Genomic DNA, 20186 nt, shown 5'->3' on the forward strand with positions numbered 1-20186 from the left:
TACGTTACTTTCTGCGTTGCCTCAATGTTTAACCACGTCCTGTTTTTAAACAGGGTTCACAAAGTAAAAACAAGAAGCCACTGTTACAGGTCTGACTTGCCTGGGAATCTCTTTAGGCAGGGGTCCCTGAACCCCATCATGCAGAACCCTCCTCCCCATCCCCCACCCACCCCTCACCTCCCCCACCCTCCCGCAATGGGCAGCCAGAATTTGGAGAGATGATGGAAGCACTGATCAATCTTCCCCATTACGGAAAATCGCCACTTTGGGAAAGTCCGAGATTTTCACGGGTAACTTCACCGCCCCCTCCCCTTTCGCCCCGCCTCCTTTGTGTCAGGTAAACTGAGTCCCGAAGAGGCGTGACGGCATATCCAAGTCCGGGGATGGGGTGGGGTGGGGTGGGGGACTGCGGAGGAAGCTCGGGTTTCCTGTTGGCTTTTGGGGGATACGTCTAGATTTGAACTGCGTTGGGCGTCTTTCCCCTCCCGCGGCTCCGTGGTGGGGGGGGGATTCGCAGAGCCAATCGGATTTGAGACCTGGGCGGAGCCTCCCGAGGGGGCGGGGCGATGAGGCTCCGCCCCCTGGCGGCGCGGGCCAATGAGCGCGGGCGTCGAGCGGGCCAATGAGCGCGGGCGGGGGGCGGCGGGCCAATGAGCGCGGGGCCGCTCCGGGGGCGGCGCTCGGAGGGCGGCCAGGAGGGCGACGCGGCGGCTGCAGCCATGGGCGCTGGGCCTGCGGGGGCGCGGAGGGGGCTCGAGGGACTGCGGGGCGCCGCTGGCGACATCGCCGCGGGGACCGGCCCTGGACGCTGAGAGCCGCGGCGGGGTCCCCGCCGGCGCTGCGAGGGCCGGAGAACGCGAGCCGGGGGAGCCGCCGGCCACCTCGGGGGGTGGGGGGTCGGGGGGGGGGGCCGCGGGGGGTCCCCGCCTGGCCGCGGGGCGGATCGACGGGGCCGAGCGGGTGCAGCTGGGGGTGCGTGGGCCCCGCCGGGCACGTTTCGGGGTCCGGGGAGTGTCCGCTGGGGCCCGGCGCCCCCTGGGTCGAGCCTCCCGGGGCGCCCCTGGATGGCTGAGCTGCCCCTCTGCCGGCCGCCCGGGCGCCGCAGCGGCTGAGGTCGCTGGGATCGCGGGGCCGCCGCCCTCGCCGCCCCCTGCATGCCCGGCGCCCGGGTCGCGGCCCACCTGGACGCGCTGGGCCCCCTGGTCCCCTCCGTGCCGCCGCCGCTGCTGCCCTCTATGTTCTACGTGGGCCTGTTCTTCGTCAATGTGCTGATCCTGTACTACGCCTTCCTCATGGAGTACATCGTCCTCAACGTGGGCCTCGTCTTCCTGCCCGAGGACATGGACCAGGCGCTCGTGGACCTCGGCGTGCTCTCCGACCCCGGCTCGGGCCTCTACGACGCCGACTCGGAGCTCGACGTCTTCGATGGTTACCTGGAGTAGGCTCGGTTACCGTCCTCCCCCGCCCCCGACGACCCGCGCCCCTCGACCTGGACCAGCCGCCCAAATGATGCCGCCGCCGCTGGTTGGGGGCATCGTCCGGCCAGGGATGGGACCCCCAGGACGAGGCCCTCTCCGGCCTCCAATATCTGTAAGTGCCCTCCTACAGATGAGGGTGGGTTAGGGGCGCTGGTGAAGAAGAGGGTGGCATCTCCAGAACGGAGGTGACTCTTCCCGGAGCCTCTGTGTCCACTTCTGATTTCCTCCATCCACCTCCTGGAGGTCTGTTTGGATGCCAGGAATGGCCAGACCCGCGTTAGGCCCTTAGTTGGGGCTGGAAAGCTTTCCCTGGTGAAGGTGACAGTTGCTGAAGACGGGAAGGAAGGCAGAGCAGAAGGAAGGTTGTTTGGGTTAGCCACGTACCTACTGCCACAGCTTATGGAAAAGCCTTTTCACCCAGATCCCTTTGAGGCAGAGCTGTTAGCTCCTCCCTTCTGCCTCAGTCTGGCTTGATGGTGACCTTGGCTTTTTTGGGGGGGGATTCCCATAGCCCCGGAAGGATAAAGATTTAGAGTGTTGGAAAAGGTAGCAAGCCAGGCAGTGACCACCTTTGCCCTGTGGCCCTGGGGACTGGGTGGTGACTCAAGAGCAAGGGCCCTGGCTGAAGCTGTGAGGGGAGAAACATTCAGCAAAAGTCTGTATACTTTCTTTTGGCCTTGGGTTTGCTGCTATTTGGGAGTCGGGTTTCATGGTGCCTGAGCTCGGCAGTTCTGCAGCTTACATCTGCAAGGGCTGCCAGTTTTGCAGGTTGCTTTTGCAGACCAGGCAGGCTGGGGCTGGCTTTGCCTGCAGTGTTTGCAAGGCTTCACGGAGCTCTTGGGCCAGCGGGGAGTAGGGGGGACCACAGGATCTTTGCCCTGAGGTGTTCAAGTCCCGCCTCTAGGTCGTGACCAGGAAGCTGTGTGACCCGCCCCACCTTGTGTGTCAATGGAAGGGAAGGGAAGGTCCAGGAAGGAGAGAGACTTGGCCAAAGTGTCACAGCCAGGAAGAGAGGCAGCTGGACAAGATGAGAGTTAGAGGTAGGCAGGCTGTTGGGTCTGGTGAGGGTTCATGGGACATGTAGGCACTCTTTGGCTAATGCCTTCCACTGAACTGTGTGCAGGGTCACTAGGCATAGGGCCTGAGTGGCAGTGAAGGGAGGACACTGAGGTGGCAGTCCATTTTTAGAAAACAGACACTAATGCCACTTACACACCATGTTACTCAGCAGGCTGAGTTAACTCCTTTGCTCTGTGACCTGTCTTTGCCGAGATGACCGTGGTCTGAGGGAAGCAGGACAGGGCAGGACCTACTGCAGATCCTGCAGTGCTGAGAACTGCAGGATCCCCCTGGGAGGTGGACAGTGAAAATTCTTTAATAAAAGCTTCATTTGAGCTCAGTGAGACCTTAGCAAGAGCCAGGTGCCAGGTGCCAGGTGGAGAGTGTGTCGGCTGTCCTGTATGCCTGCCGAGTCGGCTTGCCTACCTACCTGCCATCCATCCATCCATCCATCAGTACATTCCTTGATTGAACAAATGCTTACTGAGCACAGTCAACAAGAGAAACTTAGCTGTGGGCCTCCTGGCACCTGGCGAGAAAAGACAAGCAGATTTCCAAACAAGATCATCAGATTTTTTTGAGAACCACAAAGAAGGGAAGGGCAAGGACCCTGGGCATCCCCATTGAGTTCTTGCTGTTTTCTCAGCACTTAGAACAGTGCCCGGCATCTAGTAGGTGCTCAATAAATGTCTGTTGAGTGAGCAAAGCGAAAGAATAGAGGTGGGCTGCTTTAGAAAGGGGGATCGGAGAAGGTCTCTCTGAGGAGATGACACATTGGACCTTAGCCCTAAATTGGTAGAAGGAGCCAGGCTGAAAGATTTGGGGGAAACCAGTCAAGGCAGAGGGAATTGCTAGTGCCAAGGCTGTGGGGTAGGAAGGAGAGTTGGTTTTTGCAGCAACCAAAAGGAGGCCAGTGTGGCTGGAAAGCAGCCCCAGAAGAGGTCCGTGGGGGGTAGGGCAAGGTTAGACCATACATGACCTGGGAGGCCGTGGCCACAGCCATAGGCAATGGGAAGCCATCAGAAGGTTTTAAGCAGGAGAAGACACAATTTCACATTTTGCAAAGATGACTTTGGTGATTGTGGGCAGAATGGGCTGTCAGGGCAGGTGTGGAAGCAGGGAAGCCTGTTAGGGGCTATGGAGTTGCTCAGGCTGGAGGTGACCGGGGCTTGGGTGGGACGAGGTTGCTGAAAGTAGGGAAGCACAGACCGAGAACGGTAAAAAGGTAAAATCTGTGGAATTCCCCTCAAAACCTGGATTGAGCACTGATCATCGCACATGCCTGAGTCTAGGCCCTGTGCCTATTCACTCATTCAGTCATTCGACCAACTTTGTCTCTGGCTCTTCCACCAGGCCCTGTGTTAGGCCTTGCAGATCCTAAGATGAATTTCTGCCTCCAAGCCAAGCGCTTGACTTTCAGACAGTGTAACTCGGTGAAGAATGTCTTATTTTATCTCTTCCCTGCATCAACAGAAACACTTCCCCTTCCAAATGAAAACATTGGCAGACTCTGAACCAAAAACTGAAACCCAAATGCTTCGACCAACTTTGCAGCAAAGGCTGTTTGAGCAGAAACAACACGAAGTGTGTCTCAGGGACCCTTCCTTGCAAAGCTGTCCGAGCCCCTGGGCCTGTTCTGGGAGGTAGGGAGGCCAGGGGCTGGGCCAAATACTCAAGGCCACGCGCAGCATTCCTTTTTCCCCAGTCCTGAAGCCTCGCCAAAGCGGTCTTGGCCCCCGAACCAGGGAAGCCCGGACTAGGGGACGGGAGGGGTGGCTAGCGGCAGGAAAACCCTTCGGGAGAGCTCCAGAAATGGTCTGACTGTACCTCATCTCTGGGCCCCTTTCTGTAAGCGAAGTCCAACCTCATCCTTTCTGGCTTGTTCTCCTGTGGACACCTCATGTTGTGCACGAGAAGGTCAGGGAAGCACTGACAAAGGGTGTGGGGCATGCCAGGCAGGACTGGATGGCTCTCAAGGCTCACTCACTTGCTCTCTGTTTCTTTTTTTGTTCTTGCATGTGTGCCCACAGTATAGTCCCCAAACATTTGCTGAGCATCTATAGAAGGAGGCAATGTTAGGGCTGTGATAAGGAGTGAGAGCATGGTTCAAATCCCAATCCTAGCTGTGACCTTGGGTATGTTCCCTGTAGCTCCCTGGGTGTCAATTTTCCCTTCTAAAAAAAAATGGAGATAAATATGCCTCATTGCGAGGCTTACATGAGTTATACATAAAGCTCACAGACCTTCCTGTGTACAATAAATGATAGATTAATGTCAACCGCTGCTAGCATTAACAGATATGGGAAGTGTATACACACAGGCCCTTGCACATGTATAATCCTGCACGTGCACACGCATGAATATTTATAGCCCAGGATGAGCCACAGAGGACTGCCTGCCTGAGTGCGGGTGCGTTCAGGTGTAGACCCCTGGGATAGACTTCCCACTCTGCCTTCCTGGCCTAGGACACTCAGGACACCCTTCCCACTGCCTGTGGTCTCCAAAAGCCCCCAGATCTGGAGTCCTCTAGAGCTGTGGCTCCCCTGTTTTCCTCGAGTTTTAATCATTGCCCAGGAGCAGGAAGCAGGGAATCAGGAGCTCCCTCCTTCCCAGGAGAAAGGGCCACTGCGGCTGGGAGTGCCAGGGAGTCTTCACATCCCAGCACTTCTGATGCGGAGGCAGCGGAGGCAGCGCAGCTGGATTGATCTGTCCCTGTTCCTGGCACAGAGGGAGGGCTGTGGGAGAAAGCCTTTCTGCACCGGAAATGGAGAGCCTGCAGAACATTGCTGCCAGAGTCGGTGGGGCCTGGTATAGCTCAGATACATAGGGTAACCAGACCCATTGGTCTGCTTATTCTGGGGTTTCCCGGCTTCTATGTCCTGACTCGGTGCCACAGCAGAACACCCAGGCTGGGATATCGTTGCCCTGCTCAGAAACTCAGGCCTTCTGCAGGGACATGGACAATAGATTTAAGTCCTATGAGACCCCACAGGCAGCTGGTGGAACTCCTGCAGGGAGTGGGGGGAAGGAGAACAGTCAGGGAGGATGAGGGAAACCAAGTGGTCTCCTGTCCCGGTGGTCCAGATAGGAGACAGGTGAGGTGGTGAGGGGAGGCAGGTGCACCCCAGGCCTGGCTGACTTTCCAGCTGTGTCCTAGCAGAAGGCTCACCTGGAAGTGTGCTGGCCACAAGGTGCATGAGTGCTTCTTCCTTTGGACAGAAGCAGATCCAGTTAGGGGTCTCCAGACAGCTGAGATGCCAAGGGTTCAGCTCCCTTGGCCCCAAGTTAGACAAACTGGAGATTTCATCCAAGACTGAGACCATGACAGTCTTTGGGTCTATTCTGGTGAACAAATTCTGTTGGGCTCCTCTCAACCTGACCATTCATATTCCTGATTTGTTGGCTGTTCCAACCCCCCAACCTCACCCCACCCCACCCCCAACTTCTGAAAGCTTAGCCTGCTTGTTGGAAATCAAGATCAACATTAAAGGGACAGCAGCGCTAACCTCATCTCACAAATAAAGAAGTTGAGGCCCAGAAAGGAGGAGTGAGAGGCCAGGGAAGCAAAGCTGAGTGAGATAGCCGATCCCCCCTAACCCAGTGCTGGGTTTGCAGGGGGGCTCCAGGAAGGGGCTCCAAGATCCCAACCTCAAAATAGCACTCATGGCTCTGCCAAGCCTGCTGCATAGACGCTCTCGCTCCTTTTCGCTGAGTTACTTAAATAAAACTTTATTTTGAAATAACTTCACAAGTATACAGAAGTTGCAAGAAGAGTGCCAAGAAGTCCCCCATATCCTTCACCCAGAGTCACCAGTTGTGCCGATTTACCTCTTGCCACATTTGCTCACCGAGGCAGTGTGGGCTGGCTCTACATTTGTGCGTGTCTATATATATGTATACGTATGGTTATTTTTCTGAACCATTTGAAAACGGATTGTAGACATTGTTTCTTTACTCCTAAATACTTCACTTTCTGGTTTCTTAGATCAAGGACATTCATTTCCATAACAGTTGTCAAAATCAGCAAATTTAACACTGATGCAGGCCTATGACCAGTCTAATCTGTGACTTTATTCAGGTCTCACCAATTGTCCCAATAGTGACCTTCCACGGCAGAAGGCAGAGTTGAGGTTCCAGATCCCATCCCAGATCACCCTTTGCCTTAATCATTGTGTCTCTCAAGCTGCCCTCGATCCTGACCAGCTCCTCGCTCTGTCTTCATCTTTCATGACATTGACATTTCAGAGGAGTACAAGTCTGGTATCCTGTAGAATATCTCTCAGTGTGGGTTTATCTGATGTTTGCTCTTGCAATTAGGTTCAGATGATGCATTGTTGGCAGGAACCCCTCAGAGAGGTGAGTGCACTAGTGAGTGCATGACATCTGTCCCGCCGCTGGTGGTGGTAACTTTGATTGCTTGGCTAAGGTGGTACCATTTCTCCCTTTATAACTTGTAGTTGCAATTAAATATACTAGTTCTAGTACTTCACTTTTCAGAAGACTACTTTTTTTTATGTGAATTTATTTTTAAAAGGATGGCGTGTAGTCAGTTCTTAATAAATGATGCTGTGTTGATGGTGCGTCAGACCCAGAGGGGACTCCGCCCAGGAAGCCTTCCCCTCTCCTTGGGTGCTCGCTGCCTCTTGGGGTCCCATCACCAAGGAGGATCTGTCCCCATAAGTTGCCTTTGAAGCAGCCCAGGGTGATGATAACTGGTACCCAGTGAGTCCAGGTGATGCTGCTGTCCTTACAGCTATCATCCTCTGCCCGGAGCCTGGGGAGGCGCTGGGAGTGACTCCTGGTTCCAGGCACCCCTGGAAGGGGAAGGCTTCATTCCTGTGATTCCTTCCTGCCAGAGGACTTGGCTGGGTGGTTAAAAATAACTGCCTCTCCCACATCTAGCTTCCCCTAAGCGTCACCCTCGAAGCAGGCAGGGCAGGGCACATTAGCTCCATTGTACAGGGAGGAAAACTGAGGCGTAGGGATGTTGAGTGACTCACCCCAGGTACCCAGCTCTGAGGTGGCCAGTTGGGCCTCCTAGCCACACTCCCAGTGCTGCTTCGAGTGAGGCCCTCTGCCACAGGGGAGGCCCCTGAAGCAGAGTGTGGCCAGGCTGTCGGTGCTCTGCTACTCTCGTGCACCTGCTACTTCTCCCTTTGACCAGGCGTATCTGGCTAGAACTAAGGGTTTCACTTCCATTGTATTTGCTTTTAGTTTGCCTTCTGTTTATGACAAACGATCCTGTTTTTTATTCTTGATAGTGACATAAAAGTTCCTCTTAAAAATTTGGAGCTAAAAAAAAAAAAGTCCATTGATTTAAAATACCAAAAAAATAATCATCCGGGCAGTTCTTAGATTTGGCAAGACTCCTGGACAAATGCTGCCCTCCACCAACCAGCTGGAGACACGTTCTGGGCCAAGAATCTTGACAAAACCCACAGCTGGTGAGTGTCAGCAACTGACATGTCAACCGGAATCTGAGTCTGAGAAGCCAGTCCTTGTTTCTCCAGAACACCGGCATCCATCAGAGGCCCAGGCAGCTGGGCAGCCTCTCCTTTCCCATCCCCTTCAGGCCACGAATCCCTGGACTAGCCGAGGCAGAGGTCATCCTGCCACACGGCCCATCACTGAGCTGACAGTGGACACCCATGCACGTTGGCTCTGAGTGACATCTGCCTTTAGCCACTTGAATTGATTGGCGCGAGGGAAAAAGAACGAGCAATGGGTTTCCAGCCAGCAAGGACTTTGGAGGGTGACAGGGCTACATGTTTCAGGCCGCCAGCACTGAGGAGGCCCCGGGCCTGGTGTGTTTGCTAGCTGGGAACAGGTGGGAAGGAGGGGCGGGGCCGCTGCGCCCTGATGCGTCATGAATTGCAGGCACTCCACAGATGTGACTTCATACGATCCTCACAACAAACAGCCCAACAAGGTGGCCACTGTGCTCCTGTTTCAGCTGAAGAAACAGGCCTAGAGGGATGAAGTAACTTGCCTGAGGTCACACAGCTACCAAGGGGCAGAGCCAGGATTCCCACAGATCAGCCTTGCCGTGACTGGTCCCAAGGAGTGGGGTGGCTGAAGCACATAAGAGAAATCTCCTTGCAGCATGTCCAGAGCTTGGCCCACCAGCTCCCTGCAGACGCAAGAGCCAGTCCTAAAACTAGGCAGTCTCTCCACAGAGGTCATGAGCCGGGACTTGCTTCTTAAAATGGATCGAGTGCCCAGCTGTCATTCTTAATGCCAGAAATGAGTCAGCCGGCCACTCCCTCTGTCCAGCTCTCGGGAGTAGCCTGGAATAAAAGGTTATGGTTTCAGAAAGAAGGAGGAGGAAAAAAGCCAACAGCTAATGAATGGTCTGTCATGCTCCTAATGATGATTAGGAAAGCTGGAGAACCCACTGCTTTGGATCCTGCAGGCTGCAGCTCCAGGATGCTTGCAGCCTCAGGCTTTTCATGCCTTGGAGGAAAGAGATGCACCTAAGATCAGACCACAGAGGTTCAAATCCACCTCTGCCCTTTGCAAGCTCTATGGCCTTGAGCAATTTGCTGAAGCCTTTCTGAGCCCTGTCTGAAATTCCCGATGATGCCTGGCCCCACCTCCCAGGGTTGTCCTGAGGAATACATGAGCTAGGACAGGAGTTAAGGCAGATGGTACAATGTAAGCAAAGAGTGCTTGAGAAATATCACCTGTTGAGATTCTCAAGCTTCTCATTGGTGGATTTGCTGTGAGGCCAGACTCGCAAGTTAAGGAACAAGGGGATTGATCTTTAACATGGAGCCACAGTGGGTGGTGGCACAGATGAGAGGTCACAGGACGTCCTCTAGCTAAGGACAGGGAGACCTGAGCTGTCCTCAGCTTGCTGTGTGACTTAGGGCAGCTCCCCGCCCTGTCTGGGCCCTTTGTGGAAGCAGTGATATGGACTCCCAATCAGGGTTTCCCAAACCCCATATGACCCCGTCAACAATTTCTGCTCCTTAGTCTGAACTCTGATTTGTGTCATTGTTTTCATTAAACATCCTCTTTTTAAAGGGAAGTCGTGCTCTGAAAAGACATGTACTTTATTTTACTATCAGAAGTGGAAACCTGGCATCACTTGCCATAAATAGAAGGTGACCCTGCATAGCGCAGTGAAAACAGAGAGCAGTAGTGGGTCCAGCTGGAGCCGGCGCCAGCAGGGCCCTGGGCCTATTCAGATGGGAGATTAGCATGTGTCAGAGACATGTTCCAGCCAGGCTGATGCTTGTCTGGCCTCTGCTGGTGGCAGACACCAAGACTGGGAGAGGAGTGGGTCCCCATTCCAGAGGTGATTCTGTTTCTCTGACACCCAATCCACATGAGTCTGAAATGGGCTTAAGTATGAACCCCTCCCTTAGAGATCTCTGAACGGAGCCCTGCTCTCAGGAGCACCACCACTGACCCTACAGGAAACCCCAGGGGTTCCTTGGATGGAGGTCAACAAAGGTGGATTCCTGGTGGGATGGGAGAGGAGAGGGAGCCATGGACACCTTTCTAGAAGGCTGAGCTCAGCAGTGCTCTGGCTGCAGCCCTGGCTTCCCCTCCCCATGCCAGATCCATCTGGGGAGGTGGGATGAGGCCCCAGGACACGAAGACTTGGCCTGTGTCTTCAGCAGGAGCTGGGGACTCAGCAGTGGAAGGATGTGTTCCCAGCTGGCATCTAGAAGATGAATCTGGCAGACAGCACAAGAGACTCGGCTGATTTGGCCCATCCTCCCCTCTCCGCAGTGTCCACCATCGCCTGCCTTCTTGCTCCCCTCCCCCACCCCATACCAAACTCCAGGGGGTTCTAGGGGTTGCTGTGGACTCATCGCCTACCTCCGCCTACCTGGCATGCTCTTCATGCGCAGCCATCCCCCGACTCGGGGCTCTATCCGTCCCCTGTACCCCCTCCTGTCGGGCATATTACCTTGGGCTGCACTCGTTCACCAGACTGTGTCTCAGAAGCATGGCTACATTTATCACGGGGTCCCCAGCACCCAGCTCAGGACGTGGCACACAACAGGTATGAAATTAGGCAATTAGGCAGTGTTGAAAGTCTCCAGTGGAATGAAGCCCTGGAGAACTGAGCGTGTCTGGATGAGTTACTTACCGCGCCTGAACCTTACTGCCTTTGTCTGTAAAATGGATCATAGTAGCATGTCACTCCAGGAGTTGATGGGGGGGGGGGGGTGCTGAATGACATAATGTACGTAATGCTCTGCCTCAGGCCTCCTCTCCCCGGAGCAGACCCCTGGATAGAGGTTCAGGTGCAGGTCGTTTATTTGGGAGGTGATCCCAGGAACTACCAGCAGGAAAGGGTTCTCAGGTCACCACTGCAGCCCTGAGCTCAGTGCTGCTCAGGAACTCTGAGGGCCAGGGTACATAGAGGCTCAGCTGCGGGGTGCAGGAGCTGAGGTATTGATCCCCCACCCTCCTGGTCATCACTGACTGGAAGGCAGCTATGGGGGGACCTTGGCTGTGCCTGCACTTGCAGCCTGGGGGCCAGGCAGGCTTCAGAGGCAGCTCCCTGCAGGTGGAAGCTGCCAGGTTCGGGTGCCCTGGATGGGCGTGTGGAGGGACCAGGGCACCTCTGCCTTGGGGATGAGGCACACAGTCAAAGCTCAGGTGGTGGCAGCTGCCTGGGTGTGATGGTTTCTGTCATCATCGTCACCAGTCCAGTGCCAGCTCTGCCTGTCACAGTCGGTGTAACAGGTCACTTGGCTTCTCTGCACCTCGGGGAGATACGTGGTTCTCAATAGAAACAGTCCTGCCCCCTCCGCACCCCTCGGAAATGGGGCCAGGTGCATTTTTAGTTGTCCCTGTGCCCCAGGACTGCTACTGGCATTAGTGGTCCGCGACCAGGGATGCTGCTCACAGTCTCACAATGCCCACAATCGGCCTCCTGCCTCTGAGAATTTTCTGCCCCAGATGTTGGTAAACGACAGTACAGGTTGTGTATTTAACATGTAAGTTTTTATTTGACTCACGATGACGTTTGCAGGAGGTATAGTCTGAGCTGGCGGTGGTGAGACCCAGAGCTGGGCCAGGAGGGTAGGCATGGGAAAATGAGAGGCTGCAGAGACCCTGGCGCCCAGCTAGACACAGAAGGTGGTGGGTATGGGAAATGCCAGATTGGTTCTGGGAAATGGGGAGCAGCCCAGGGGCCAGGAGGGGAGGAAGAGCCATGTCCTGTGAGGACGAGTGCAGTGGGGCTGCTGAGTAGCCTGGCCTGCGAAGCATCTTCCGGGCAAGCTGGGAGGTGTTGCCAAGCCCTACCCACTGCCCGGGCTTGCTCAGCCACTCTGGGGCTCAGGTCAGCCAGCAGGCCTTGGGTCACCCTGAGCACGCTGCCGTCCTTCCTCAGGGACCAGGATCCCCCTCCTCTCGCCCAAGAATGGATTAAGTGAAATTGCACTGGCTCCCCGTCCAGGGTCCTTAGAAATCAGGCAAATTCATTAAAAAAAAAAAAAAAAAAAAAAAGTTAATAAGAGTTTAGGAAAAGATGCCCAGCCTGAGAGTGGGCGTTCTGATGGTTCACGAATGCAAGGGATGGAGGAAGGCCTCCCTGCCCCGCCTCTAGCCTCCTGAGGCCACCACCAAATGGGCAAAGGCGGGACAGTGCTTCCGTGCTGGTAACACCCCCTTTCTCCCCTCTTGCTAGGCCTGCTCCCCCCGAAAGCTCCGTGCCAACAGAGAGGTTTCCGTCCGGACCCCAGAGGGTGGGATGGAGAGATTGAAACTGAGAGCGGAGGCCCAGAAGGCCTTTGCCCCCACCCAGGGGGGAAAGGCAGGGGCATCCGAAGACCTCCCCCGCCTGCAGCGTCGCACAAACGGCCTTGCCTTGGCTTATGACCTTTCGCAGTTGCGATGGATGTTTACAGGAACCCAGCCAGAGTCTGCCTCCCCGCTCTTCACCCCCGACTGCACCTGCTTCTCCCACTTAATCTTCAGAGAGGATACTTCAAACTGCGGACACGCGCACAGAGGCCGCTCCCAGCTCCGTCTGCTGCCAGTGGAGCCTGAAGCCCGGCCCGCTTTGGCCCGAGGCTGGCCCTAGATGCAAGGATTTTTTCACGGAGTTAAATCAGAAGGAGAAGAAGCCGCAGAACGTGTTGGGCTGAAGGGTCGGGCTTGACTTATCCATTTCAAGTTCCTCGTTCTTCATCAAGTTGCCAGAACTGATACATCACGCCGAGGGGGAGTGCCACATTGCTCCTCCAGCCGGAAACATTTTTTGAAAATGTGAGTGGTGTGGATGCTTGATGTTGATAAACCTTGTAAAAGCAATACTTAGAGGAGGCTGACTTCTTTCAATTAAAACATGTATGCAACTCCAGCCTATGGGGCCCTGCCTTTTTTTTTTTTTTTTTTTTTTAAGATTCAGAACAGAAGCCCGTAGGCAGGACCTTGCGCTCGACAGAGGGCAAGAGTCAGGGCCTCCCCAGCTTGGGATGCAGCAGAGCGGGCCACGGAGTCAAGCCAGAGAGGCCAGCACCAGCCTGTGGGGTGCTGAGGCCAAAGCCCAGCGGCCTGCCTCCCAGAGACATGGGGTGCAGTATCCCCCCATCCACACCCCAGTGCACACAGGCCAGCCCCTGATGAGGCAATGAGGTTGGACAGGAAGGAGTAGGTGAATGGGCGAAATTGGGGCAACCTTCAGTTTCATGACAAAATAGCCATGACTCCATTCTGCAGCACGCCTGATGCTCCTCAAAGCACTTTCACGTACTACCCGAGTTAAAGAACAACAATTGTGTGGGTGAGGGCACAGGTGAGTGGGGGTCAAGCCCCTATAGACTAGAGGAAAACAGCTCCAGTACCCTCAAGTACCTGTGCTGCTAGGAAAGGGCCCCGGGGAACGTGAGCAGAACACATCTGAGAAGCCCGGGAAGGGAGGTGAGCATTCGATGGGGGAGAGGCCTGAAGGGAAAGCTGGGGGTTTATTTAAAAGATGCAGTGAAATTGGAATCATGCCATCAACGTACAGCATGACCCCAGGCCGATGCCTCGATTCCTCCAGGCCACGCTTCTCCCACTCAACAAATGGCACTCAGAAAGCAATCCCAGCACACTGTCCCTGGACCTCTGGAGACCAAAAGGCGAGTCTGCATCTCCACTCTCTCCTTGACAGGGATGTGGCCCTAGACAAGTCAAATCTGTGAAATGAGGACAGGAATTTGCACACCTCATGAGATGACTTTGTGCTAATAATTACAGAGGTGCCCCTCTGGGCTGACACGGCTCCGTATCAGGACACACAGCTTGGCAAGCAGAGCCCACGTTGATCTGCAATCCCCATTTGCCTCCTTGTTCAGGTGCCTTTGTGCAGTGCACAGACTGCCTAACCATACCAGACTGCCCTGCCCAGGGAGTTTTTTTTTTTTTTTTAATTTACTAAAATGCAAGACTTTCCAGAGCAGGAAGCCGGGGCATTTTATTGAGTACGCCACCGTGCCCTCTGTACATATTTGTGGGATGAACAAAGCAAATAAGCAAAGTTGTGGTGAGGATCATTTATCCCACAAACATTTATTGAGCACTTACTGTGTTCAGGCACCTTGCAAGGTGCAGAGCATACAGCAGTGCCCAAAGCAGACAAGGGAGTTGCCCACCTGGAGCTCACAGCCTAGGACAGCAGGCAACACAGCAGATAAGGATGAAAAAAGATAAAAGTAATGACCAGTTTGGAGAGTGGAAGTGGGGGGTGTCTATTTACTGGGGAGGTGCCCTTTAAGTCCTGGGGCATTTGGGTGGCTCAGTGGTTGAGCATCTGCCCTCAGCTCAGGTCTTGATCCCGGGGTCCTGGGATCGACTCCTACACCAGGCTCCCCAGACGGAGCCTGCTTCTCCCTCTGCCTGTGTTTCTGCCTCCCTCTGTGTGTCTTTCATGAATAAATAAGTAAAATCTAGGGGAAAAAAAAACCTGCGGGATCAGAAGTTGTCCAATGTGAAGGGCCAGGAAGAACGTGCCAGGCAGAGGCAGGAACAAAACATACATAACAAGGACTGGGCTGCATGCCAGGCTCTTGCTGTGACTGTGCCAACCCCTTGAATTGCCGCACAATGAACACGGTACTGTAATTATGCCCATTTTACATATGTTGAGTCTGAGGCACGGAGAGGTCATGTGCACACGTGGTGAGCTGGGCGCTGAGCCCAAGCCGGCTGGCTCTGGAGTCTGCTGCTGGCCCTGGACTGTGGTCCCTTCGAGCAGGAAGGGCTTAGCATGGTGCTGCCACAAAGTAATGATTACTGATATTTACTGAGCACCTACTATATCCCTTGCACTGTGATGAGCACTTCACACGCATCCACTTACTTAATAAATGGTAGCTGTCACACAGGCAGGCAGAGCTACGAATAATCCTGGCCCTGGACTAGGGTTTTGTCATCTCTGAACAGACTCAAAGCTGTGGGTGCAAGTGTCCCCCCACCCCTCTGGCTGAGGGGTGTCAGCAGAGGCCTGTCCCGCAGGAGAGTCCCCCCCGTCCCCCCTGTCGCCACACAACAGCAGCCCGTGGACTGCACACAATCCACAAATGCCGGCACACCCTGAGGAGTGACACCCAAGCCGGTCAGAATGCCTGGCGCCCTTCACAGCTGGGCCAAGGCAGAGGGCACCTCCCCTCCTCCCCACCCCCGCCCCGCACTGTCTCTGCGAGGACTGCCAGCTAGGCAGCCAGGTCCAAATCCCTCTGACCCTCCTGACCCCTGACTCCCACTTTCCGGGAAGAGGAGGAGAGTTTGGAAACCGGGCATCAGAGCCAGTGTGCTAGAGCCAAACAGACAGCTCCCCCCGCCCCCAGGAGAAAGCCGACTTGACCTGAACTGGGACATGTGACCAAGCAGGCCAAGCTCCAGCAAAACAACCACGGAGCGGGCGGCAATCTGTGTAGACAGCAAAGCTTCTGGGGCCCTTTTAGGCTCGCCGCGACCAAGGCAAGATGCCAGTTCGACTAAGAAACGGCTCCCGGGGTAGAACGACGAGTCGGAGGCAGAGGTAAACCTCTCCGCAAGGCTTATGATGCTTCAGCCTTGCTGATCCCCCAATAATAGATTTGCCACTACAGCTTGGGATGCCGGGGACCCCTTTCCATGGAGGCAGGATGTGGGCCAAGGTGGACTCTGCTGGGGGGCCGGGAGCAGTCGGGGGCAGTTGGGGGGTAGGAGAGCCACAGACCCTGTCACACGGGGCACAGGCTGTGGAGGAAGTAGTGCTGTGTGACCCCCAAGGCTGGGTTATAAAAAGGATGTTTCCTTCTGTGATCTCTCTTCCATGTTGGGTGGTGACCCTTCAACCCAGCCACCACGCTACGGTGAAGCCCAAACCAGCCCACAGGCAGAGATCTCCCTTCTGTGGTTCCATAGAGGCCCCAGGCCCACCCCCACCCCACCCGCACCCGCCAGCATCGAGTCCCTGAGCCTTCAATGATGCCAACCCCAGCCGCCAAGCCGCCCCAGCCAACACCGAGTGGGGCAGAGACGAGCTGTCGCCCAGCCCGCACAGCAGGCACAGTGTGAGCAGAATAAATGTGTGCATTGTTTCAAGCCATGGGGCATCCCGGGGAGCCTGCGAAGCATCAGATAACCGAACAGCGGGCACCCCAAAACGGTAATTGTGGTATGAACTCAACCAGTGGACACCCCCGTGAGATCAAATGAGCCCTTTATAACGTAGTGAAACACGACACGAGAAATGAAGGCCGAGGGGCAGGTGTGGTTCCAGCCCACCGCCCCCACGTTAGTGTACCATCAGCAATTTCCAGCTCCAGTCCAGTGTGTCAGGGCCACGCCTAGCTTTGGCCTCGACAGTTAGTGCAAAACAGTGAGTCCTGCAGATGGAACGCAGCAGTCACAGCCCCCGCCCCCCAACCTGTCACGGTCACAGTCTGGGAGTGAGCGGACGGGGCTGACCGCTGGCATCCGCAGGGCGCCAAGCATGCCCTGTTAGGACAGCAGCGTGGAGAGGCACTTCCTCCCCAGGCTGGAGGGGACTTGGGGACGCAGAGATGCGGCCACCTCCATCCCTCGTTCTGGCCCAGCCGCAGCTGGTGGGAGCGTCCTGTCCCGCAGGGGGGACCCCACCTGCCATCAACCTGGACCCCGCGGGAGCCTGGAGCCAGGCCTGGGTCCTTCTGCAGAGCAGGCTGCGGTCCTTCCCACTGCTGGGTGGGGGCCGACCCCAAGCCAGCGGGGCTGGGCACCACGATGCTCGGCTCATGGACACGAGAAGAACTGTGTCCACAGATCACCAGTTCAAGGTCCAGCGTGGTTGGCGTCCTCCAGGAACGTGCTGTGAGAGGTCGGGAGAAGGGGCCGGTCAGAATGCTCTCGGAGGGGCAGCTCAGCACAGGGACCGGGGAGGAGGTGGGGATGGAGGAGGACATCATGGGGGGTGGGGAGCACGGAAGTCACGGGTGCAGAAACTCCCAGAGCAAATCCTACAAAGACGATGCAGGGCAGGCAGCAGGGGTGGCTCAGGGACCTCTAAGGAAGCTCTTCCCAAAACTAAGGGCTGTGGACGGTGACTCCCCACCTCTCCACGCCTGGCCACAGGGAGGAGGCTCAGGGACCAAGTCCCCAAAGCCTTTATTTTATTTTAGTTTTTTAAGATTTTATTTATTTATTTGAGAAAGAGGGCACTAGAGAGACCAAGCAAGCACGAGTAGGGGGGGCAGACAGGGAGAAGCAGGGTTCCCACTGAGCAGCAGGCCCAACGTGGGGCTCGATCCCAGGACCCAGGAATCACGACCTGAGCCCAATACCGACTGAGCCACCCAGGTGCCCCCTCTCCAAAGGCTTTAAAGACCCCTCCACCAGTGACAGGAGGAGGCCCCGGACGGTACAAGGTCCCGACATGCTCACCCAACCACCTGCCACCCCCCTCACCCCCCTCCTGTGGATTCTGACTTCACAAGACACTGGCCCCAGCAGCCCCCTGTGGTTCTTCCCGCCTGAGCCCACCCCACTTACCTACCTCATCCCAGGCATCACGGAGATCATCTCAGGCTGATCCGTGAGTCCAGCTGCTGCAGGTGTTCATGGACGCCGAACGGGATGGTGGGCGTCCACATCCTGCGATGGGTGCGTCATGTGGGGGCCAGGTGAGAGGAGCCCCAGAAAGGGGAGCCCCCAGCACAAGCTGCCCCCCCATTCCCTCCTACCACCCAGCCTAGAGCCCTGGAGACTTCCCACTGGGCAGAACCAGACCAGTGAGGGGTTATAGCGACAGCAGAGGCCCGGGAGCCCCGAGACCCCCATTCTTTAGACCTGGTTCTGCTGCTGACTTGCTGTGTGACCACAAAAAAAGCCAGTTAGCCTCTCTGTGCCTCATTATCCTCATCTGTAAAATGGGTCTTATAAGATCTACGCTAGGAGGTATGAGGAATTATGTAGGTGAACGTGCCTCAGAAGAGTATAAAGTACTGATATCGGGCATTAGACATCACGGCACAGTATAATACGGAAGTTTGAACCATATGAAACTGCCAGATTTGCCAGGTCCAAAATAATAGAAGTGATTTCATATCGTTCACTCTTAATACACTGAGCATTTTCAGGTACCAACCACTGTTCTAAGATTAATGTGAACCTCACAAACCTGCTTGGGGGTAAATATTATCCCTCCCAGTTCACAGACAAAGAACCTGAGGCCAGGGAGGTAAAGTTTGCTCATCCAAGGCCCCACATCAGTGAGGCCCAGGGTGGGATTTGAGCTCAGGGCTCACAGAAGCTGCACCCCTGGGAAGCTGGTGGCTCTCCACCCACTGGGGGGCCGAGACTTACGCCAGTGTCTCCATGTGAGGGCACTTTCTCAGGCTGGCGGCGAGCTGCTGGGCCCCGGCGCCCGTGAACTTGTTATACTGGACACTGAGGAGAGAAATCCATTGTAGGGCCTGGCCCTTGGTCCAGGCCAGCCAGCCCCAGACCAAGGCCACCACTGTGCAGTCAATGAGCAGCTCTTCCCAGTGTGGCAGCAGGAACCCCACACTTCCCCAGAGCCCCAGACCCCTGCCACCCACTGTCCCCACTCACTCCAACACCCGGAGGGACACCATGTCTGGAAGCACCTGTGCCAGGCTCTCAGCTCCCACATCACAGATGTAGTTATTGTACAGGCTGCCAGAAACAGAGGTCAGAGGTCAAGGTGGAGGGCTGGGGGTGCCGGGAGGTCAGGGGCCATGGGGTTCCCCATTTTACAGAGGGACAAATTGAGGCTGCTCCTCGGGGGTCACACAGTGAGTCCAGGGAAGCTACAGGAGCGAGTGGAAGTAGTTTCCCGGCTGAGGCTTCCCAAGCTCAAATCCCAGCTCCAGGGCTTGCCGCCTGCATGACCCTCGGCAAGTCACTTAACTCCTCGGTGACTCAGCTTACTCCTCCATAAAATGGACACAACAGAGTAATTGCGGGGAGGAGTAAATGAGTTAATGCTGGTCCGGTATGCAAAACAGGGCCCGGCACACCGAATGACAAATCCTAGCTGTGGTTCTGACTACCTCCTGCGGGTGGAGGGAGGTGAAGGCAATACGAGCTACCGCAGACCGTGTGACCACCACTGGGGATTGCTGGGGACAGAAAACCAGAACCCCTGGGCCAGCTCGGTTCCCGTGGCGCAGTCACAGCTACCGCGGGGCAGAGCTCTACACTCAGTCACAATCATCCTTGCAAGCCACCGGTGCTCCCGAGGTTCCCATTCCAAGGCCATGACTTCGCCATGACTCAGCCTCAGGGCCCCACTGCAGGGCAGCATGCGTAAAAGCAGCAGGTCTACACTGCAGTAAAGCAGATTTAGGCTATACTCCAACACCCCCTGAGGTCACAGGTTGGCCAGGCCCAGGGCCGCGACCGGAGGGAGGCTCTACAGTTTCTTCCTGGGGTGTGTCTTAGAACCCAGGAGGCTCCCGCCGCCTCCCACAGACCCAGGATTCTTCCCATATTTCATTTACACCAAAATGCCCACATTCACATTCAAGTACCATTGAGACCCGGATGTGCCTGACAATCCATGAGTGTCATGGCTTAATTAGCAGAGTTTTGTCCTCTTAATGGTGTCTTACAGTGGATGGCATCTCAGAGCCCTTCCAGTATGAGGTTTCCTAAAGTGTCGGTCAGACCAGATATTACCCCATATGTGCCACTTGCTTCTCCATTCACAATGGAAAACCTTCAAAAGCCCCTTGGGGGCCTCCGAGGGCCTCCCTGCATAATCTGGCCTCCTCTACCTCCCCCACCGCATCTCCCACCCTCTGTTCCTATAGCCAGCCACCATGTCCCTTCTGGCAAAGACTCAAGGCCATTGCATCTTCTGTTCCCTGCTCCCGGGATGCCTATCCCTGAGCACCTCCACGGAAGGGGAAGGGCCTCCTGAGCTCCTTGGCGACTTTGATATTCCCCATTGACTCTCTTGGGCCCTCGTTAGTTTCCTTCCCAGCACGAGTCACTATTTAAAAATATTTAATTTGTGCATGTGTTTAGTTGTTATGCAAGAAGCTTAGAGGCAAAGAATGTTTGTTTTGTCCATAGCTGTATCTCTAGTTCCTAGCATAAGTGCCGGCCCATGGTTGATATTAGAGGCAATTAGATGCCCTGCACACTCCTGGAGGTGTGCCAGCCGCATAGACTATGAGTGGCGCAGTACACAACCTGCGCAGCTGT

General features: G+C 55.6%; 2 protein-coding genes across 7 annotated transcripts in view; one reads left to right on the top strand and one right to left on the bottom strand.

The window, feature by feature from the left end:
* Positions 1–753: 753 nt before the first annotated feature.
* Positions 754–12867, top strand: DEXI (Dexi homolog). Its single transcript, XM_026003110.2, has 2 exons — positions 754–1590; positions 12193–12867. The coding sequence occupies exon 1, from the start codon at positions 1155–1157 to the stop codon at positions 1440–1442; it is 288 nt and encodes a 95-aa protein (XP_025858895.1). The 5' UTR covers positions 754–1154; the 3' UTR covers positions 1443–1590; positions 12193–12867.
* Positions 12868–16180: 3313 nt separating this feature from the next.
* CIITA (class II major histocompatibility complex transactivator) overlaps positions 16181–20186 on the bottom strand; it is a 46930-nt gene continuing 42924 nt past the window's right edge. For 3 of the 6 annotated variants that reach the window (XM_072753861.1, XM_072753863.1, XM_072753864.1), the window contains exons 17-20: positions 18567–18650; positions 18318–18401; positions 17509–17606; positions 16181–16824 (exon numbers count right to left, since the gene is read on the bottom strand). In XM_072753861.1, coding sequence (XP_072609962.1) covers positions 17531–17606; positions 18318–18401; positions 18567–18650 — 244 coding nt within the window. In that variant the 3' untranslated portion in view covers positions 16181–16824; positions 17509–17530. Of the gene's footprint in view, positions 16825–17504; positions 17607–18317; positions 18402–18566; positions 18651–20186 lie in introns of all 6 variants that reach the window. The other 3 variants (XM_072753862.1, XM_026003109.2, XM_072753865.1) reach the window with 1 other exon arrangement.

The sequence above is a fragment of the Vulpes vulpes genome, chromosome 3, assembly GCF_048418805.1.
Source record: "Vulpes vulpes isolate BD-2025 chromosome 3, VulVul3, whole genome shotgun sequence".
Classification (NCBI taxonomy): domain Eukaryota; kingdom Metazoa; phylum Chordata; class Mammalia; order Carnivora; family Canidae; genus Vulpes; species Vulpes vulpes.

What these genes read in the sequence shown, in the direction of transcription:
- DEXI (XM_026003110.2), top strand. Translation starts at nt 1,155, where the DNA reads ATGCCCGGCGCCCGGGTCGCGGCCCACCTGGACGCGCTGGGCCCCCTG.